Source organism: Triturus cristatus, chromosome 6, assembly GCF_964204655.1.
Source record: "Triturus cristatus chromosome 6, aTriCri1.1, whole genome shotgun sequence".
Lineage (NCBI taxonomy): Eukaryota > Metazoa > Chordata > Amphibia > Caudata > Salamandridae > Triturus > Triturus cristatus.
In genome coordinates, this window is record NC_140589.1 from 709,489,205 (window position 1) to 709,512,021 (window position 22,817).

At 42.7% G+C, this 22,817-nt stretch overlaps 1 protein-coding gene across 1 annotated transcript in view; it reads left to right on the forward strand.

Annotated features, from left to right (window-relative positions):
- The window catches only part of CD164 (CD164 molecule), a 206,463-nt gene that overhangs the window by 141,407 nt on the left and 42,239 nt on the right, over positions 1–22,817 (forward strand). The window contains exon 5 of the mRNA XM_085611194.1: positions 22,341–22,418. Within this exon, the coding sequence (XP_085467320.1) occupies positions 22,341–22,418 (78 nt within the window). The remainder of the gene's footprint in view (positions 1–22,340; positions 22,419–22,817) is intronic.

Sequence of the window (22,817 nt, forward strand, 5' to 3'; positions counted from 1 at the left end):
GCTGCGCTTTTTGCGTAGGAGCCTTCAGCACTGTCATCCGCATGGAGTATTGTGGGAGGAAAGCCCCTTTAACCATTGGAACATCCAGCGTAATGGTAGATAAAGGGCTAAGCTTGTCTTTGTATAATATGTCCGTAAAGGAGCTAATACGCAGCCTTGCCGCTCGCCTCTGGAGACCTTTATTTCATTTGAACTCATCCCTACCCTGGCTTTCATTTTCTTGTCTCAAACAAGAAAGGGGAAAGGAGGGGCTTTTACAATAATAAACTAACTTAATACTATTGTAGGTCCAGCATACATGCCCAACAATCAATACTAACAAAAGGGTATGCAGTTCCTGATAATAACGCAGTGTGTGTTAGAATCACTAGGTCCCAAGGTGATGGTGTGAAAACGGTCTGATTGAACGGAGTAGAAGGTACTCCTTCTGGAAAAGAAGACCCTCACACACCCAACAAGCGGGTGTCTTGCTTCATCACCGGGTCTTTGCTCCTTATCGGGCCGGCAGTGCAATGCCCGATCAGGCACCCCGAGGGGGCCTTCCTGTCGGAGATCTTTATTTCCAAACGCCGGTGAGTGAGGTGTGTGGGGAAAACAGTTAATTAGGATAAATGATGTAGGTGCAAGTGAAGTGAAGGGTAAGTGTACTAAAACAGGGTAGGTGATCCACTTCAAACAAATTTAATAAAGTATGGTCAACACCCTGATTAAAAACAATCCGCACATCTCTCACCATTAGGTGTATGAGTGATATGTGCTACAAAAATCAAAGAGGTCAACATGTTTCTTGCCTGGGTTTTAATTAAATGGCAATTCTTCAGGACCAATGTATACGGCTACCTGCGCCTTTTTGGTGGTGGCCACAACCTCTAAGAGGTGTCAATGGTGGCCACACATACAGCACCCTAAAAACGTGTGGTGCCGTGTAAACCAAGAACACACAACCTGTGAAGAAAACACACAATTAAAATCATTGTTTTTGTAAAACGGTTCGAGGCATCTGGTTCAGTTAAGGCAACAAGTGATGTCAAACATAAAACCGTGGCATGCGTCGAATGTGAGCAGATATTAAAAGGACTTTATAGAGGCAAACAGCAGAATCTCATAGGAGAACTTAATCTACACTTTAGCCAGCATGATACTATTGATTTGATACAAAACTCACCCCATTAGGCTGTGGAGACAATGTGGCCAGGGTAGGAACACACTAATTACTAGTGTCCTAAAAGGGAGGAAGATAGATAAAAACAAAAAACAAAAACAAACAGCAAATGCGTCAGATCAATCCGCGTCAAGTGCACTCAAAATAAGGTGGAGAACCCATGTGGTGGGATATCTCATGGAGAACCACAGCATATAAAGTTTTTTTATGCGTATAAAAATAGAACTAACATCCGGTAGCACAAAGGCGGAAGCTTGCCAAAGTGATCACATCAACTAGAAAATGTTAAAGCCAATGCCAGTCAAGTACTAATAGAGTAGAGGAAGTCGCTGCCAGTGGTACCTGTATAGCAGCGCCCGTGCATGGCAATAAAAAGTAACAGGACTGGTCTCTGCGTGTGTCAAGGAGGCACGCAGCGGTTGTGGCAGCCGGTGATTCAACAAAGTTGTGCAAGAACATGGTGATTTGAGAGCAAAGCTGGACTAATCTCAGCGTGGCTCAAGAGAGCACTAGTGAGGCCGCCGTCAACAGTGAGTAGATATCCTGTGTACGATCAGTTTCTCCTGTGAAGCGTTGTATCAACTCCGACTCAAAGAGCCGCATACTAACTCTAAATCATACAGCATGTGACGAGTAAAAAGTATAAAGTATACTCACGGTTGCGTTGTAGTACCTTCTACTCCGTTCAATCAGACCGTTTTCACACCATCACCTTGGGACCTAGTGATTCTAACACACACTGCGTTATTATCAGGAACTGCATACCCTTTTGTTAGTATTAGTTTTCATTTTCTTGTGCAAATATGCTATAAGTGAACAAGTGCTTCATCCATCTCTTTAGATAGTAAAACTTGCCAAAACTTAGAGCGATTTACACAATTGAACGCCAAAGAGAAGTCCATAAATGCTAAATATAGCAATGTATGCTTGGCTGTTGTGCACTTGCCTAACATTAAATGTAAATTCAGGTATTGCTCGTTTGTGCCTTTGCAGTTTCAGAACCCATATTGGCAGGGCTGTGAGATTGTCTTTTCTTGGGTCCACTCCTCAATCCTATTATAAAGGACTCTGCCTGAGATTTTGGTTGTGGTATTGATGATGGAAATGGGTCTATTGCAGCTCAGCTGTGACCTGTCACCTTTTTTAAATATTGACATGATATTTGAGGTGTTCCACAAACTAGGTGCCAGGGCATGTGCAAGATTATTGAAAACATTTCTAAATAGCGAAGCCCAAAAATCAATGTTACACTTTATTAGGTCAATTGGCACTCCGTCCGGGCCCGAAGCCTTGCCGCTAACACACTGTTGGATGGAGGTCTCAGATTCACACAGGATAATCTGAATTCCCTGGCAGTTACTAACATTCACCCAGCGCTCAGTGGTCAATGTGGTAGCAGAGTATATTTTGAAGAAATGAGCCTCCTATACCTCACTAGTAATATGACCGCTAATTGAAGACGCAGTTTGCTTTAGGTTTCTCATACCGTCGACCAAATGACTTACTGTCTTCTTGGAAGCTGCTAGTGAGTCCTATTGCTGTGTGATGACCTCCCTCCATTGCTTTACGTTGACCATTTTTTACTACTTGTGTGATGCAGCTACTACAGAGGGGACCCTAGGGTTCGCAGCAAGCTCCCTACACAGAAAATGGTTAGCTGCTGAACAATCATGATAGAACTCTGTTACGTTGTAGTGTAGTTCCTATATCCCTGATAGGCTCTGCGCATTGGAATAATATACACTATAGTTTTGACATAGGACTGAGGTCAGTATGTCTCTATCGAGTACATTAAACTTAATTACTTGTGTGTGCCAGCTAGCTCAGAGGTCACTAGAAAACCTCTCGAATAAACAAGAAGGGATTAGTTTCTGACAACTGCATAAACATGACAACTTTGTTTCCCTTAGAATCGGAACAATCTCAGAATCGTGGAAACAATAGATAAGTTTCACTCAGTCAATCGTGCATGCTTCGTTTCTACAGAGTTACACAGAAATCGACGGGCGTTTCAATCTTATTTCTCGTGCAAGAGATATGAACTGCTGCAATCGTAAGACAGAATGCGAAGTATAGTATGTACAGCGTTAGCAGTAAGATAAAATAATACTGCAATAGCATGGTTTGTAGTTATGACAGATATTCATAAAAATACATACATAAATAACACAGGCTAAAATGTTAATAATCATCTGATGCTTCTAGCTAGTTCTCCCCCAGTGTACCTAACTTAAGTGTAGTACGAGGTAAGAAGTAGGTGCTGCTTGTCTATAGTCTAGCTTAGCTACAGTCGCCAAGATTTTGCCAAAAGTCCCTCTAGGTTCTAGTCCGCTCCATACCATAGAATGAGTGAGGTTGGAATCTCTTTCCGAGTCTCGATCTCGAACACCCCACAAGGGGAGTCGAACACTGTAGCTGGATTCTCTGCGAGGATGATGACAGCGTCTGGTCAGTGCGTCAGGCGGGGACTTGACTTCCTTCCGAACTTGCCGTGGCGAGCCGCGACGTGCAAGTAGGCAGCCGAACCGTGGTTTGCCATGGTAAGTGAAGGTATATTTATACCTTGAAGGTGTTTAGGAATGCCAGTATTGACGTAAAAGTCTCGCAGAAGGAACGTCATGAATGAACCCCGAAGGAATAGATGTTCATGCATAATAAATGGGTTCTTGGAGAAATCAATATCCAAGCAAGGGGAAGTCCTAAAGGCTTAAAAGTCTGGTTTTCCAAGAACTCGTTGTGACGTAGATGAACAGATGTAGGTGGCCATGCCTGTATTTGGGTAGCATGGATAATGCCTAAATAAGGGTAGGATTTCTATGCCTAAATATGGGCAATGTGAATTGTGCCTATATAAGGACATAAATCGGGAAACCTATATACGGTTTCTAAATCGACACACAACACCCACTCCACTTTCGTATGATCGACATTACTAAATCCTAAACATATCTAAAATATAGCTACATATGGATGGCTTAGAACAGGTCTAAAAATACATTGTAAAATGCATAAAAACTGTTGCCATGCATAAAAATGCACGGGTGCTGTACATATTAAAGCAATGTTTCATTCTAAGCATATATTTACATTGAATGCTAAATGAATGAACGTGCATATATATATATATATATATATATATATATATATATATATATATATATATATATATATATATATATATATATATATATAAACATTATGAAATGGCTCGTAAATACAGAAGAAAAAAGGCCGAAACCATTTCATGCTAAGTTACATAAATCAATTTGCATAGACAAGGTGATATTGTCTCTGAAAGTGTATCAAAGAATCCTGTTCTCTATGAATAGTTATACTTTAAGCAGATTACTGTGTCATAAAGAGAAAAATTCAAATTTGGAAAAAAATTTATCATAGGAAAAAGTTCCAAGTTTAGTCTTTGTTATGAAAAATGAAGGCCAAATTCAGAGCCTTCCCGTTACACTGTGTGCTTAATCAAAAGGCAGTGTATGGGGTTGGAGAAAACATGTAATCTTCTAACCCCGTAGACAAAAAGTCGTCTGCCGTTGTAGGTGAAAGTTGGATTACCTCGTTTAGAAGACTAACCGCACATAGATGAGAAGCATCGCCGTCAGCATTGGTCGCATCAGCAATGTTCGTATCGAATGTCCTGCGTGCCTGTTGTTTCCTCTCGTACCTCAGCAGTAGCAATTTGCATCTGTGAGATCTCAATGAATGCCGTCAATAGGATTGGTAGCCGCTGGGGACAACACACAGCATGGGCCGTTACTGGGTCCAGCAGAGTATCGATATCCGTAGGCATGACTGATGGGAGTGTTACACAGATGTCTAGCACGCATTCTTCACCACAAAGCTGGCAGCGTAGAACAGGTAAGATGCAATCTTGCCAGATTGGTCTGAATTACAGAAACCATGTGGTATTTAATTCTTGTAGACGAGGTAAACCTAAAATTTGGATGATGTGCTCACAACACTTCATGTCCATTAGAGCTATGGTAGGAGCAAAAATAGGATCCCTGCAAGGAGTTCATAAAGTAGTGACAGTCCGCCAAACACAGAGTGCACGAAGTTGGGAATTATTCCGAGGACTGCTTGAAAAGGTGCTAACAGTCCTGAACACAGTCTTAAATACATGTACAATACCGCTTGTATCAGGCATGTTTAAGATATGTTCCAACATTTCTGAGAAATGTATAGGGCAGTTGTATTCAAAAGGGCTTTTATCTCGGCATAAGTCCTTGCGACTTGTAGATCATAGGTTTCTTTGGCTAAGGTCAGTGGCACAGTTTGTTGTAAAAGAATGGCTTTCATTCTGCTTAGAGTATCAATTCGTATAGAAGAGATGTTCAGTGAAGGCCATAGAGGCGACTCCCTGACTGTCTGTATTTGGGGAAACAAGACTTGCATACAGCAAGTGACCCTGGATGTAACCGTTACTAGATATGTGATACCTGGCAACATGCCACAGCAGCTGTGATCATTCAACATGAGGTAACTTCCATTTGTAAGTAGTCCACAAATTGGATTAATCACTACAGCTGGTGAGCCTTGCAGATGACAGGATAAGTTTGAAGTGGAACCATCGCAGGCCCGTGTAAATTAATACCCTGACAAAGGAGAGAACCGCTTAGTGCATTTTCACAGTTTGTACCGCTAAGAAACACTTCACACCCCCCACTCCAACATCTATGTGTGTAAGGTAAATCCCAAGATGTCTTGATGTATTATTTACCCAACCTTTCATACGTGCCTGCTGGTATGTTTTAGGCAATATTGAAAATGCAAAGTTGTAACAGGCAGAGTGATTTTACCATGTATGATCCAATCAGTACCTGGTTTTTCTCCCACCGTGAATGGTCATTTTTCCATTTTTTCAATGCTCAGCACCGTATAGTCTGCTCCCCTTTGTGCCAGATTGATCTGTTTATCAGTGATATTGAATTCTGAAAACAGTGACGTAGTGTTGATTAAACACCAAGGCACATAGCCTGAACGCAAGTTTTGGAGCGTCCAGCCTAATAGCATTATAGAACATAATTGAGACTGACCATGTTGCAGCATGACCAAGTCTTGTTCCAGGTCTATGGCAGAAGACACAATGCTGTCCAAGGAATATATCCTGGACGACAGTCGTTAACCCATTGTCTACTACAGAGAGATTTTCTCTAAATTAATATGATCAAATTCTCGTATTCGTTCTGCAGTCTGTGCTTGGGTAATCTTTCAGATTTCATTATAAGCAGCGTAGATACCGGCATATATGAAATGAAACGTTTGTGACGCAGTTTTCTCGATCCTAGCAAGAATTCCCTAAGGTCTGCGCCTTCTTTCAGTAAAGATAAGTGCTGTTTTCAGGGGTGTGGAATTTAATAAAATATCTACTTGTCCATCGGGCACGTTGCTTCATATATCTACTTGTTCTGTAACAAAATCCAATTGTCCCTTTTGTGCCATGTAATGTGGCGACAGATTACGGCAGCAATCTCATTATGCAAGAGTTTTGATAAAGCCTCTCTAATTATGCCAGGGCTTGTACCATAGTAGGGTTTGAATACTAGCAATTCCCTTATGTTGCTATGTTTCTGCAGGTCTACATACTGGGGCTGAAGGTAGTGGTAAGCAATAGTTCAAGGGTTGGAATGCCCTTTTGAGTCTGTGCAAACCTACTCAATTGCATGTTTTAAGGGTTTTCACCAACTCTTTTCTAATCTTTTCCCATACTGAAAAAGTTTGGAAATGTACTCCTGGCAGTGGCAGACGTAAAACTTCTTCAGGGTTGGGAAAAAGTGGTGGGTGGAAAAGTGAACTTGAAACATTCATATTTTCACATGAGCAAATCTACACATGCACATTTGCTCATGCTAAAATGCAGTTCACAAATATTTTCCAGGAGTACTATTTCTTGGCCTACTTCTGTAAATTCTTGTGAATTCATGGAGGCTGTATATATGCAAGGATATAAACCATGGATGCACTTTTGAGACTTTCTTTAAAAATTAGGCCTGGGGTTTGTGTTTAGTAAAATTCTCTCTCTCTCTCTCTCTCTCTCTCCCTCTCTCTCTGTCTCTCTCTCCCTCTCTCTCTGTCTCTCTCTCCCTCTCTCTCTGTCTCTCTCCCTCTCTCTCTGTCTCTCTCTCTGTCTCTCTCTCTGTCTCTCTCTCTGTCTCTCTCTGTCTCTCTCTGTCTCTCTCTGTCTCTCTCTGTCTCTCTCTCTGTCTCTCTCTCTGTCTCTCTCTCTGTCTCTCTCTCTGTCTCTCTCTCTGTCTCTCTCTGTCTCTCTCTCTGTCTCTCTCTCTGTCTCTCTCTCTGTCTCTCTCTCTGTCTCTCTCTCTCTCTCTCTCTCTCTCTCTCTCTGTCTCTCTCTCTCTCTGTCTCTCTCTCTCTCTGTCTCTCTCTCTCTCTGTCTCTCTCTCTCTCTCTGTCTCTCTCTCTCTCTGTCTCTCTCTCTGTCTCTCTCTCTGTCTCTCTCTCTGTCTCTCTCTCTCTCTCTGTCTCTCTCTCTGTCTCTCTCTCTCTCTCTGTCTCTCTCTCTCTCTCTGTCTCTCTCTCTCTGTCTCTCTCTCTCTCTGTCTCTCTCTCTCTCTCTGTCTCTCTCTCTCTCTGTCTCTCTCTCTCTGTCTCTCTCTCTCTCTGTCTCTCTCTCTGTCTCTCTCTCTCTCTCTGTCTCTCTCTCTCTCTCTGTCTCTCTCTCTCTGTCTCTCTCTCTCTCTGTCTCTCTCTCTCTCTCTGTCTCTCTCTCTCTCTGTCTCTCTCTCTCTGTCTCTCTCTCTCTGTCTCTCTCTCTCTCTCTGTCTCTCTCTCTGTCTCTCTCTCTCTGTCTCTCTCTGTCTCTGTCTCTCTCTCTCTCTCTCTGTCTCTCTCTCTCTCTGTCTCTCTCTCTCTCTGTCTCTCTCTCTCTCTGTCTCTCTCTCTCTCTGTCTCTGTCTCTCTCTCTCTCTGTCTCTCTCTCTGTCTCTCTGTCTCTCTCTCTGTCTCTCTGTCTCTCTCTCTGTCTCTCTCTCTCTCTCTGTTTGTCTCTCTCTCTCTCTGTCTCTCTCTGTCTGTCTCTCTCCTTCTCCTCCGCTCGGTCTATCAGCCGGCTTCACTGTGAGTGACAGTATTCTGCTCTATTGCAAGGAGCATGCTGGCACATAAAATAGTTTTGTTCAGTTCCTGGAACTGCTGTGGCAATGTGTGCTTTTTGAGACCAAAAACAGTTTTTTGCTTTTGCCAATGCTTGTTAGAATGGCGAGGGCTCTGCAGCTCGCACACAGATAAGGTTTTACAAAAACCATGCCTAAACAAGTCACGCATTGACAAAACCAAAAGCCTGACCACCAATTTCAGACCTACTGGCTTTGCCAATGCTTGTTTATTTTTGTTTCCCACAATCGTATTTTAACTGGTTACACCGATTTTCCATTATGAATATTTTTGGGAAATAAAAGCATACATCAACATGTTACTAAATTATGCTGCAAAGATACGGTACCTAAAATCTTACAGTAGTTTAGCAAAATATAATTTTTCCTACTTGCATTTTTTTGTGAACATTTTGTTTTGAAAGCAAAGAATCATCACTGTTGCTTTCAAGCTTCTGCAAATACTTGCATATATCATAGAGCATTCTGGGAGCATTATACGTAGCCTCATATTACTAAACTTTGAAAACTTGTGTACATGTTTATACTGAAACCATCGTCATTGCAGGCAGAGCTGACAACATTTACTTTTAGTGCTCACCCTAATAATAAAGGCATTGCATTAATGAACCACAAATACAAGTTTGAACAGTGTTAACCCCTTCAGTGCCCGCCCCTTTCCCCGCCCTGTGCCGGCCGTTGTATTAGCGGGCGGGGTTTATGACGAGCTGGTCTCGTCATGGGCACAGCGCGACCGCGGCCCATGACGAGACCAGCTCGTCACGGGCATTGAAGAGGTTAACACATGGACACACATATTACCTTAACTGTAGACAATGCCCTTCTGTAAACTGGCAGCTAAAGGGTTTGTGCTGGAGGGGGTTGGCCCTACTTGTCCCAAGGACAAAATAGACATTAAAACTTGTTGCCCTTGACCCCAAACAATATGTCCCGGGCGTCGGGCTATAGGAATTCCACATCCCTGTGTTTTACATCCTGCAGTGTAGCTTTCTGTAGCCAATCAATGCAGAGTTTCCCTACACTGTATGTTGTTACTACCCCTGGATGCTGTCTTTGCACATAGCGTGGGTCTGGCCTATTGATAGTGAAACCCTGTGTTTTGTTCAGGAATCAATCTTGACAGTTGTTTGTGTCTGTGGGCCAGAGCAACCATTTTTTCCATTCTGGATCTGATCTGTTGTGATGCAAAATATTATGTACGTCGACCTCTCCCCGTGTAGTGCTATTACTTGCAGGTATAGATATGGTCAGTGTGTTCATGTCTTTGCTCTTGGCTAACCCAAGGCAAGATGTTTGTTGGACAGCGTCATTCAAAAACATAATTTGCTTAGGTATGATACAGGCTCTAAACAAAGCTTCTAACCCCTGCACTTGCCAATCCTTTGTACCCCAGACAGATTTTGTCTCAATGTTGTCTTTCCAAAAGTCGAAACCCTGTCTAGACAGTTGGGCAATAAAGGCTGCAGAATAAATCTGTTTTGTATTGGTTAACATATCCTTCATTCCTGTCTTGTTCATATTCTTAAAATAAAACTTCTGGATTTGATAAGTGGAACCCTGAAAAATATGGAAATTTCATTGCAAAAGTGTTTGAGCTACCCTTTGGAGGTGTAGGACAATGTTCCCATTGGTTATACATAAATACATTTCTAGGTGATGCAGTTTAATGCAAGAAATGATGACCATAGTGGTTATAACTGTAGGAAGGTGGATATCTGACTATGGTTAACCCCAACTTTTTGCCTAGTGTCTAGCTGGTTTTTCGACTTGGTTGGCCTGAGATCCTGCCATTCAGGTTCTCAGGCTGTCTGCTCTCTCTTTAAAATGGACTCCATGTACCCTAGGTACATACCCAATTGGTAAGGATCACCTTATTGGATCCTGTACAGTGTACCCTAGGTACCCAGGGCATAGGTGTACCCTAGGCCTCCCAGGGGCTGCAGCATGTATTATGCCACCCCTGGACTGGCCTTCCAATCAGACACAACTGGCTGATCACTCAGCTGGGGCAAGGTCGTGTAATCACCCCTTGCTTAGATATAGTATACCTATATCTACCCTTAAAATAGACACGTGTACCTGTGAGCCACTCCTATGGCAGGCCTTAACAATCCTGGAGGCAGAGTGCTTGGTAACATGTGAGATGGTGCTCTAGCATGAGCTGAGCCTGTCTGCAGCTTTCGGAACCATGTCCTTATAGCTGTTCTATGATATAGCCTACCATATACTCTTAAAGTACCTTATAATCTTAAACGGTTATGGTAACTATGGTTTGGCTTTATCAAAACATGTTGTGTAAGGTGTCTAACACTTTGGAATAATACCCCCATACCATTTCTGGTGATGAGGATATTATTCCTCCCTTCTAGAGGGAGAGACATGTTAAAATCCTACTTTGCTGTTTAACTCTGACCAAAGCCTCAGCATCACAAAATGGATGCTGCTGCCACAGACACGAGTCTGACCTCCTGCAGCTGGGAGCCATCCCAGCCAGGGAGGCCTGGACAATAGGTTTCCTGCTTGGGGAGGTGCTAGCACCTCCCCAGACAGACTTTAGTGTATTAGGGTAGGGAGGGCTGAAAGGAATGAGACATGCCTGGGGCACACAAGGTGCTCCATGCATAGTCCAGTTCAAACCGGTGCTGGGGCACTCCAGCCCCAGCTCTGGCGCGAAACTGGACAAAGGAAAGGGGGTGTAGCCACTCCCCTTCCTGGTCCCACCCATAGGAGGGACCTTGCAGGTAGCCCAGCCCACTAGCCCAGTATATCAGTAGGTAGCTGAGCCCTGCTAGATTAGATTAACCTGGATCTGCAACTTGAACAGAAACTCTGGACCTTCGACATTCGACCTCAGGAAGAAGACTGAAGAAATCTCCCTTGTGGCCAAGGAGTGACCACCCTGGGCAACCAGGCACCATCCAGCGACCGCTGCTTGCTTTGCAACTGAATCCTACAAGGGACGACTGCAGAGACTGACCAGCGCCGAGACTTCCAGACACCTCTGAACCAGATCCACATCTCCAGCGAAGCTGAGACCCGTGGAGGCGACGAGGGACGTGGGACCGGCGACTTGGGAAAAGTGGCTAGTAACTGACTAGCGTGACTTCCGAGGCTCCCTCGAGGCTGTGCTTGGGGAATTGAGAAGCCCCACTCCCGAGCACCATTTGCAAAGAAGACCAGCTCCCCACACTTCACGTGTTCTGCGTGGGGCCCTTCTGCACCTGTGTTGCTCGACGTGTTGTCCGGTTGCTGCCCCGTTGGCTAGTAGCCTCTGTGACGACGAACCTTTACTTTCATCTTGCTGGTCCGGCTCCTCCAGACTGGCACCCGCTCCTCTGTGAAAGAGAAGCACCCCAAACCTTCCTGGTCTGCACCAGAAGCAAGTCCTCCATCCTGCGTGGGTTCCGCTTGCCAAGTCTTGTTGGGTCCTGACTCGACTTCGACGCCGCCGACAGCAAGAGCCTTCGTGGGACAGCTCACCTCCTGGTCCTGGTCGTCCTCGACGTCTCCCGGTACTCGTGGCTGCTGCGGCAAGCTTCACCTCTTCACCTGCATCTTCACCTCTTCACCTGCATCTTCACGACATCGCCTGGTTCCTTCCTGGTTCCTTCCCGGCTCCTGGCTGGTGACCTAGACTCCGTCCCTTCTGCTTGCAGGTTCCTTCTTCTTGATCCCCTCCTTGGGATCCACCGGACACTCTTCACTGACTGCCTGTCAGCAACTTTCCTTCAGGCATCCATAGAAGTCAACGACGAAACCCGACGCAAGTTCACACCTTTGCACCTGCAGCCCGTGGGCTAGGTAACTTGGGTCCTTCGGCGCTCCCAAGGTATTGACTATCCTAGGGTCTAGTTTCCGAGTCTCGACTTTCTAGCTATACCAGAAGTGTCCTAAAACAGCTTATTTCTAACTGCTAGTAATTCTATCGACTTTTACGCATTACGCGTGAGTGTTTCTACTCTGCACCTGAATCCCATGGGCCTCCAACTTCCTAACTGTTGGTAGAATAGTGTAGCCCCAGCGATTCCCTAGGCCTATCCTGTGTTCGTGACCGTGGTCCTTTTACCACTTACTTAGTATATGGTTTGCGTGGCCCCTAGTGCCTTACTGTATTACTTACCTATGTGACTTAATGTATGCTTAAATAAGACTGTGTTGTACTTACCTCGAATCTCATAAAGAGTGCTGAGGGTTTGACTAGAATAAATACATTCTATCTTTATATATATCTGTTGTGGTGTCCTTTCATTTGGTATTCAAGGGATTACATATGGTATAACAGCTGGCTTCACATGCCATTCAGAGTTTAGCCTAAGACTGCTCTTGTCCATGCTACCACTAGGATAGCTGGTCTATAAGGTTGACTTTACAACCAATCGCCATAAGGGTTGTTTGGACTGATACAAGGTGTACACTAGAATTAGTGACATATATCAGGCCAACTTCTCACAATAACAATACATTTGTTCATAGTCTGATGAACCCTCTAAATATTCATGATTTGTGAATACTGCAGACATTTCTAGATCAGACATCATGTTATTAACAGTCTCGAAGTCCCAATCATCAGAAAAGGTACTAGAGGTAATAGTCACTCAATGAAATTTTAAATAAGTGTGGAAGCTTCAAATGTTCAGACGGGACAAAAATGTCATATTCAGTTCTGTCCCAAACTGTACCATCTGGTATAGGAACGGCTGTGATGTTCACTGCTGACAAGTCTCTTGCTTCACGATGGGATGATTTGTGTGGCTGGAGAAGTAAGTTCACTCTTTTACTTGCTGTGTCCATTTGAATATATCTTACATTTATCAGCATATCCAGAGTTATTACCAGAGCTAACAAAAGTAGGAAGAAGACTATTCCCAAAAATATCCATAGTTCAATCCATGGTGAAACCAGTTAAGTCTTTTTCAGGAGATAAAAAAAGTCTGTTGCTTGTTCTTTGAAAGTTCTTTGTGCTGGCGTCTTTTCAGGTTCGCTGGGATCCTCCGAAAACATATCAAAGTTAATAGCCAGAGTCAGTTCTGTCAATGGTTCGAATTGCATCAGGATTTGTTGAAATCGCTGGTATCAGTTGATCACTTGTTACTTCGTTGTAGACAGGTGTATCAGGACGAACTGTTATTTGGGTCTCAAGAGGGACGAGTTCCATAGCTTTGTTGCTTAGTCCTTCATTTCTCACTGTTGAATCTTCAAAGGTGAAGAGTCTCTCGGTTTGAACCTCTTGGATTGTAGCTAGCGGAGTGCGCCTGCTACATTGTTGGAGTCCATTTGGCCTACTGCTTAATATCGGCCACATAGTGTGGTTTGATCACGTTGATGGACTCAAATCTTTTCCCCTTTTTACCAGCAAGGGGGCGGCAGTAGTACTGTTCTCGATCCGTGGATTGCTAGGACAGTTACTGGTTGTCTGTTAGAAGGCCCAAATTCCTTCTTGTCCACGATCTTTTCTCTGACTAGATCACCAAGCTTTGGGATCCAGACAGGCCTTGCTGGGGCGGTTGGTTTTTCCCCATTGGTGGTCGGCTTCAGGAACACGTTGCTTTGTTTCGATCTTAGTTAATTTAAGTCCTGTAAGACAGCCAAACTATCTTTGATATCAAATGTTTTATTTTCAACCACTGTGCCTTTCATGTTGAGGTCCGGAATCAACATTCTAGTTCCAAATTGGACTTCATATGGAGTGACACCCCCTAGAGAACTTCTTGGCAAATTGTTTAATGAGCGTTGGACCCCATAAAGATGTTTGGCCCACCCATCACCCGAACCTAATACCCTAGCTGTTATAGACTGCTTTATGTCCCAGTTTTTTCTTTCCACAACAGAATTTCCCTCAGGATGGAATGGAGAAGAATACCGCAATGCTACGCCCAAACTGGCCATGGCTTCTTTGTAAGCTCGAGAGCTAAATGCAGGACCCTGTTCAGAATGTAGTGTGCCAATTGCGTATGTGCCGATAAAGACTCACAAATCTTTTATAACCGTTCGAACATCAGCCGAGCGCTGAGGCCACATCCAAAGGAACCTTGAACACGAATCCACTTCGACCATGATATATTTATAGTTACCATCCCTTTGTAAGGGACCGCAGTGGTCCAGGTAAACACATGCTAATGGTTTATCTGAAATTAACAGGGGCGTCTGCGCAGGACGTTTCACAGTAGAGACTTTCATCTTCTGGCATATTTCGCGGTCCAAAACATAATTCCGGGTCTGTTTCCTAATGCCTGGCCACCAGTATCTCTGTTTTAATAACGATACTGTGGCGGAAACACCTGCATGGGCAGAGGTGATCCCTTCATGTGCTGCTAGGATTAGTCCTAATCTATGTTCCATGTTTGGTATTACCCTATCCCCCACTCCAGGGATTCGAGCAAACGGCACATTGTTCGCGTCAATTATATATGAGTATTTGAGTGGAAACCTTTTAGGTAACTCTGCACCGCTGCCTTTGCTTGAAGCATTGACAGCCAGTATTATTTCACTGTCTATTTTCGTTTTTTGAACGAATGATTGCCGCTACGGAAGCAGTTTGCATAGCCCCTTTCGCGGCTTCATCAGCCAATGCATTCCCTACAATGTGAATGCCATCACGTTGATGACTCCGTGTGTATCACGTGAGTGTTTTGCAGTCCGTTTTGCAACTGAACTACTTGTTCCCAAAGCGTTTTATGCTTGATTGTGCCACCTTTTGCATCTTTGAAACCATTTTGAAGCCAATTCTGTAAATATTAATTGTATTATTGAATACAATAAAAAGATTCGCACACTAGGAGTGTGGGGAATTCATGATCCGTATTTTCAAGTGCCATTTTAAATGCTTGTAGTTCAGCTTGCTGAGCTGTACTATCTCCTAGAGATTGCGTTTTTGTAACCATTGGTCTAAATTTGCCATCGAGCATACGACCTTTAACGATCGCGCATGCTGCATTATAAGCTTGCTTACTCCCCGTAGCGGGTTGTGCAGATCCGTCAGTATAAATTATAAATTCGTACTGGTCAAGAGGGAGAATTTCAGTAGGCAGACAAAATTTGTGTTCGTATTGCAGGAAGGCTTGAATTTTTAAATAAGGATCAAAAACATATTCAACATCAGTTGCAGCAAGAGAATTAACCCACTGTATCCATCCTGGATGTAAAGCTTTTGCATTCGTAATGCTCACTTTTGTAACTGCCTCCAAGGCTGGTACAGGAGTTACGACCATAATGCGTTTCTCCTGTGCTAGGGCTCTTTCTTTTGCTACAGCGGTTTAAACTGCTGTCAGAATTTTTTCTGTCCATGTAAATTTAATTTCTGCTTGTGTATGCAAATGTGATTTCTATGCAATTGGTACTTTTTCACCTTCGTTAAAGGTTAAGTAGGTGAACCCGCATTGACCCGGAATGATGCGGATCACTAAGTTGCGTACGTTTACGCGTGTTTGTAAGTGTTTTGTTGCTTACATGTCAGCTTGTAGGGAACGCAGGATTTCTGTGTGTTCCTGTGTCCAATGTGTGATTTTAAAACCAGGTTTGATTAATTCGTAGAGGTTTAACCCTTTCAGCGTAGTTTAGAATGTATGTTCTAACAAAATGTAGGAAACCTACAATCGACTACGTTTTTCATTGTTGTTGGAGATTGGAGCAGCGCACACTTTTTTCTAAAAAGTTGGCTGCCAGGCTTTTGCCTTCACTTGATAGTTCATATCCTAGGAAAAGGACGTTGAGATGGAGAATTCACGTTTTAAAAAAAATTAATTTATAACCTTCAGAGGTGAAGCCCAGTATAATGGTATTCACCCTGTTAAAGTACCTGTTCAGGTCATCGTCTGTCATATAGATATCATCGACATATGACAATGTCTTATCATAATTTTGTAGTAACATTTACCCTTGCTGAGACTAACCCTGGACTATTCTTGAATCCCTTAGGGAGACGACAGAGTTGACGCTGGGTCCCCATTATTGAGAAAGCTGTCAAATACCTACTTTCAGGAGCTATGTTCTGACAAAAGAAACCGTTAGAAATATCTAATGTGGTTTTATATTTTTTACGCACAACGTTATTCATTAATGCTGTACTATGTGCATTTTGCACTGCAAATGTTTTACATCGAGTTTAGGAGTCCTCATCCCATCCTACATGATTTTTGTATAATGCTGGGGCTTGGGCCACTGCCCATTTCCTGGCATAAGTATATTTTAAATGTACTGGAACATGGTTAGAGAAGGTTGGCATAATGATGTCTTCGCCATGTGGTCACTCTGACAAATTCTGGTGGCCAGTCCCGTTGTGCTAGAAGTAACCCTTTGAAAGTCGCTCCCAAAAGAGTGCTTTCACTTTTGTTGGTATGTCTCCCTCCATCCCGAGTGTTATTTCATATAAACTTTGTGGAGAACTAACCCTGGTGTCTGCAGTTTTAACTCTGATGTCTTCATTCAGGAACACTGTCTCCAGAAGTCCCTTCAGGTTCTGGCGAGCTATTGATACTTCTGCTGCGCTGTCCAACATTGTCTGAGCCCATTCTCCGTTCTTGAGTTGTGTTCTCAGAATCCTCGGCATGTCTGATCTTCAGACCTGCTACTTTCTTCTTGGAGAATTGAGGTTTTGGTTGGTTTTTCTGAACGTGTTGATCGTCTTTGGATTTCACGCGTTCTTCTTTTTGATCTGACCGTCCTCTTCTTTCGGATGTCTGTGACGATATCTGAAAGGTACGAGAGGAACGTGTATCAGTATCTTGATACCCGTCATATTTTTTCAAATTATCCCTATTCCTGAAGTTATACCTCCTTTCAGAGGGCTCCTTTTGAGGAGACCTACCTCTGGATTGAGAATCTTTTGAATATTGTTTGTTATTTTCCCACTTCTTTTTAGAAGAGGTAGGATTGTTTTTAGTAAAGGCCTTTCAGGACTTTCAGACAGTTGTGGTTTAACTGTGCAATTCTATTAAATGTTGTATCTGATTAAGTAATTCTACGTCTGACATTGCTTCAATGTCCGGATGAGGTGTGTAGCCGGCTAAAATCGGCCATGTTGCTCCTGGTCTACCTAGTGGACCGAGCCTGGTAATGTGATTGTAATGTTTTAGGGCGCCTTTAAACCAGAGATCATGCTTCTGGTATGTGAGTGGGATTTCAATATCCTCGAAAGGAATATATTCCTCAGGTGGTTCATCTTCTTTGTAGAAGTGAAACATTTTAGGTACTGGATTTGATTCTGGGAATACTATCCATGAATAGAATACCTGTCTGGTGAGATTCATGTGCCTCTATCACAAAAACTGCTCTACCACCTCTTGGTGTTAGGCCATGTTTTATAAGTTTTAGAGTGATGGCTCGCCTTAAATTTGGAGCGATGATTTTTGCATTTTCATCGGTTTCATTAAAACCTGTATAATCAAAAGCTGCTGCAACATAGTCTGGTACAGCTCCACCGGTTCCGGTGTTATCCTCGTTTAGGGGCATTTGTTTAATGAAAATTGCAGAGCAAGTTCCAAGGGAACAAAGATAAGGTGCACAATATTTTGGAACACTGTATCCTTCAACGTTGAACAAGCCAAACAGCTAGTACATAGGATTTTTGTCCTACTCAGCTATGGCGGGTATTATCCCTACCCACTCCAGACGTCTTATGGGGTATTATGAGTAGGGTCTCTAAGAAAAGCACAACTGAGTTACTTCAGTTTCTATCATTAAATTAGTGCCTTACCAAAATGTTGGGTGCCATGTAGTGTGGTTCCTATATCCCTGATAGGCTCTGCGCATTGGAATAATATACACTATAGTTTTGACACAGGACTGATGTCAGTATGTCTCTATCGAGTACATTCAACTTAATTACTTGTGTGTGCCAGCTAACTCCGAGGTCACTAGAAAACGTCTTGAATAAACAAGAAGGGATTTGTTTCTGACAACCGCTTAAACATGACAACTTTGTTTCCCTTAGAATCGGAACAATCTCAGAATCGTGGAAACAAGAGATAACCGTTTCACTTTAATCGTGCATGCTTTGTTTCTACAGAGTTACACAGAAATAGATGGACGGGCGTTTCAATAAAAAGGGTTTATTGAACAGTCTTATTTCTCGTGCAAGAGATATGAACTGCTACAATAGTAAGACAGAATGCGAAGTATAATATGTACAGCGTTAGCAGTAAGATAAAATAATACTGCAATAGCGTGGTTTGTATCTATAACAGATATTCATAAAAATACATACATCAATAACACAGGCTAAAATGTTAATACTCATCTGATGCTTCTAGCTAGTTCTACCCCAGTGTAGTACGAGGTAAGAAGTAGGAGCTGTTTGTCTATAATCTAGTTTAGCTATAGTTGCCAAGATTTACCAAATGTCCCTCTAGGTTCTAGTCCGCTCCATGCCTTAGAATGAGTGAGGTTGGAATCTCTTTCCGAGTCTCGATCTCGAACACCCCGCAAGGGGAGTCAAACACTGGAGCTGGATTCTCTGCGAGGAGGATGACCGCGTCTGGTCAGTGTGTCAGACGGGGACTTGACTGACTTCCGAACTTGCTGTGGCGAGCCGCGTCGTGCAAGTAGGCAGCCGAACTGTGGTTTGCCATGGTAAGTGAAGGTATATTTATTTATACCTTGAAGATGTTGAGGAATGACAGTATTGAGGTAAAAGTCTGGCAGAAGAACGTCATGAATGAACCCCTAAGGAATAGATGTTCATGCATAATAAATGAGTTCATGGAGAAATCAATATCCAAGCAAGGGGAAGTCCTAAACGCTTAAGAGTCTGGTTTTCCAAGAACTCGTTGTGACGTAGATGAACGGATGTAGGTGCCTGTATTTGGTTAGCATGGATAATGCCTAAATAAGGGTAGGATTTCTATGCCTAAATATGGGCAATGCGAATTGTGCCTATATAAGGACATAAATCGGGAAACCTATGTACGGTATCTAAATCGACACACAACAACGTATGTGTAGATCTAGGGGGTTTCATAAGGGCTTGTTTTATATTTGAACAAAGGGCATTAAAGTATTTAACTAACCGATCTTGGGCAGCCTCTCCCGTCAAGCAATTAATGACCAGCACCTGATTCTGCTTTATTATTGTTCCCAGGAACTGGGATGGATCTTGAAGTTTCCACATTAGTCTAAGATGGCTGCAATTTTCTAACGCAAAAACCAAAGGAAATGATGGACGGAGCGTTGATCATTGCAAGCACTCACCCCCAGTCAACTGATCTGGGTTTAATCCATCAATGTTCTTTAGCCCACTCTGCCACCCCAGTTCAGACATGGCCATATGCAAATCAGTCTGACCCTGTGCCTCATTGGAACAGTCCAGCCCGAACTGCCAAGCCATGTCTTCCCTGGACCGGAAACAAGCTTCCTAGGACCGGTTTCTGGCATTTTCTAACCCCTTTATCTACCTTAATATTTACCCTCGAGGTTACTGAGCAGGCTATTTCAATGGGGTTGTGGTCACCAAAATATGAAGAAATGGTTGTGCCATAGTGAATAATCTCAGTTAAGCAGCTTGTGCTAAAAATAAAATCTATTACAGAGGGAGACTTCCATCGCATTATTCAAATCAAATGACTCTAGGTATGACATTAACTCGCTACCTCTCTAATCAGCACACTCTAGAATGCTCCTATCAAAGTATAATTCAGATCACTGGATGAGTCTTGCATTAAAATCTCCTCCTCAACAAAGATGCGCCTTGCGAAACTTATCTGAACGAGACATCTAGCCGCAGCATCCTTAACTTAGAATATCCCCAGGCGTGAGACTGGATCCGGAAAAATGTTCTCAGCAGCACTTCTGCGTGCCGTGAGATGGGGCCACATGGCTCCACCCTGAAGTAGTCCACGGACATGTCGGTGGAGCCATACAAGTCCCTCCCGGCATGTTGAAGGTGTTATTTACCTTTGGTAACGATGTATCTAGTAGACACAGTCTAGCCGCAGATTCCTTAACGCCCACCCATCTTCCCCACTCTGCAAGGACCTTTTCAGGTTGGGTTTTACTCACTAGTCTCCTTTCAGGGGACTTTTGTCTTCCTGCGAGGGGGCCTCTTTCAACTCCCTCCTGGGCAGGATGGGCTCATTCTGTTGGACATGTTGTTTCTCCACCCATTATCGTGATTGGGTGGTAGGGTCATGTGTCCTTCTACGCTCCTACACCCTGGTACTTCCAGTATGGGGCTTACTCATGTCCTTCTTCCCTCCCCCCCCACCATCCCCGGTCGATTATCGTGAGCCATGTTGTTCCGGTCTTGTTGCCATTCACGGTTGCATCGTTTGGTTCCAGACTCCCTGTCATTTGCACTGACATTTATTTAAAATGCAGTTTTGCCTCATAGGAGGGCATAGTGTTCGCTTTTCTAAGAACGGGTACTCTGCTCTTTTCCTTAAATTTCTTTCAGTATAAAGTGCTCTTTCACTGTCAGTTATGGTGATTTTCTCACCATTCTATTCTTTCTGTTATTGTTTCAATGTTTTTTCATCTATTTTGGCACACTGTTCCCACACACACTGTTTTCCTAGTGGCTCTGCATTGTGGCGCGGAAAGTTTTCACCTGAAGAAAACTGGCGTCAGCGCGCCGGGAGGGATTTATATGGCTCCACTGACGTCATGTCTGTGGTCGACGTCGGGGCAGAGCCATGAAGCGCCGTCACCCGGCATGCAGAGGTGCTGCTTAGAAAAATTCTCTGGATCCAGTCTGATGCCTGGGGCTATTCTAAGTTAAGGAATCTGCAGCTAGACTGTGTCTCTACCAGATACATTAAGTAATTTGTTCATCAATGGTTCTGGCTAGCAGTGATTCAATGTAATTAAATAAAACAGGTAACTTCATATTAGGAATGTTAATAACATCATTGTTCTAAAAATGAACCAAATACAAACTCAAATCACCTACAAAATGCACAGCCTGGAAATCCCTATTAAAGTTTTCCAGGGCCGTAGCATGGCCACTAATAAGCAGGTTTAACCAGATGGATGGGCTTCCAGATGCTCGGCGGGATCGAGACAGTTCGGTGAGTACACTGGAACCCATCGAGCATTGTAGGCTGAGATCCCAGGTTTTCTGGAATATTAAAATATCATAGTTTCTTACAAAAAGTTTACTCAAACTAAAAAAAAAACGTATTTTTCATATCCTAATTTTAAAATTGTATCTTACAATCCTGCAGAACATTTTGAGTTCCTGTAAAAGAACTGATGAATGATTTCTAGCAAGCATGTCTGAAAGCTCTTGTAGTAATCAATTACTATTTATTGTCCGTAGCTGTAACTAGTCTGTCTTTGATGTAGACCACTGATTTATTGAGGACTGTGCCTTGTGCTCCTCCGGATCCTGACAGGTAGATGTCAAAGTTTTGTTTCGAAGTGTTAGCAAGTGCTTCGCTACGTACAAATTGCAAAAATATTTTAGTTTTTCCTAAATCTGTTTTAAGTACGAAGATAATGGTTAAGATTAGGTTTGTTTCAGTGCTGAATATGTTTACACACTAGGATAAGTTACTGTACAATATATAACCATAACTATTGAAACAACGCTGCCTAAGCAATTAAGTGTTAAAAATTATGGTAATCTTTAATATAAAAACAAGAACTTGACACTACAAGTCTCGAATGTTTCCAGGGTACTTTTTTTTGCAGTGTCGTTTTCATGTGTGGATGTAAATAGGCGCAAAAGCAGCGATTCATGAGCTTCTGATAATGCAATGTAAATATAAATTGTCAATCGATTGCTCAGTGTGCAGTGTCACTTTAATCATTATAGGTAAACCAAGACAGACTGCCTTATTGATTCCTTTATGTTTCAGTAACAAAAGTTTAGAAAGGGTCCATTTCACTTAGAAATTTTACTCCTGGTGTGTACTTTGTATTCTATCTCTGTGTACCTTCTAAGAGATTTCACTGTACAAGAAGATAAATGTGCGATAGGTCTTCCACTTATCAAACTTAAATCATGTATATACGACTCATTTATATTTATGCTCAATATATGGCAATGTCTGTATTTAATTTAAGAGGATTTCATGTATATTTTAATGTGTTCTTTTTCACAGCAAACCAGACTACAAATGTAACTACTGCTACTCCTACTGCTGCACCAACCATTACCACTAACACTACAACTACTACAGGTAACGCATTTTAATTTCATGACAAATCTTTTGTAATCCTGGACATGGGTTGTTCTCCTCCAGTGGATGTTCGTTGTTTGAGATAAGCACTGAATTATCCCACCCATGTGTAGGTCCTGGAGCATTTTTCAGAAATATAGAATGCTTTTATTAAGAAAGAAAAACGAAAGAAAAACAATCCTTTGTTTTCAAAGAAAAATAAAAGATTTTAAAACTGCATAGTAAGGGTTATATTTGTCAATTTTAGACAACGTCCTAAAAAAAAAAAACAATTTACCAAAAAAGTCACTAGAGAAAACAGTGACTTAAACACTTATACAAACTTTTTTTTGTTTTTTTGTTAAATGAGATTGAGAAAATGGAAATGATGTAGCCTCTGAGGCCTGCTTCTCCTTTATG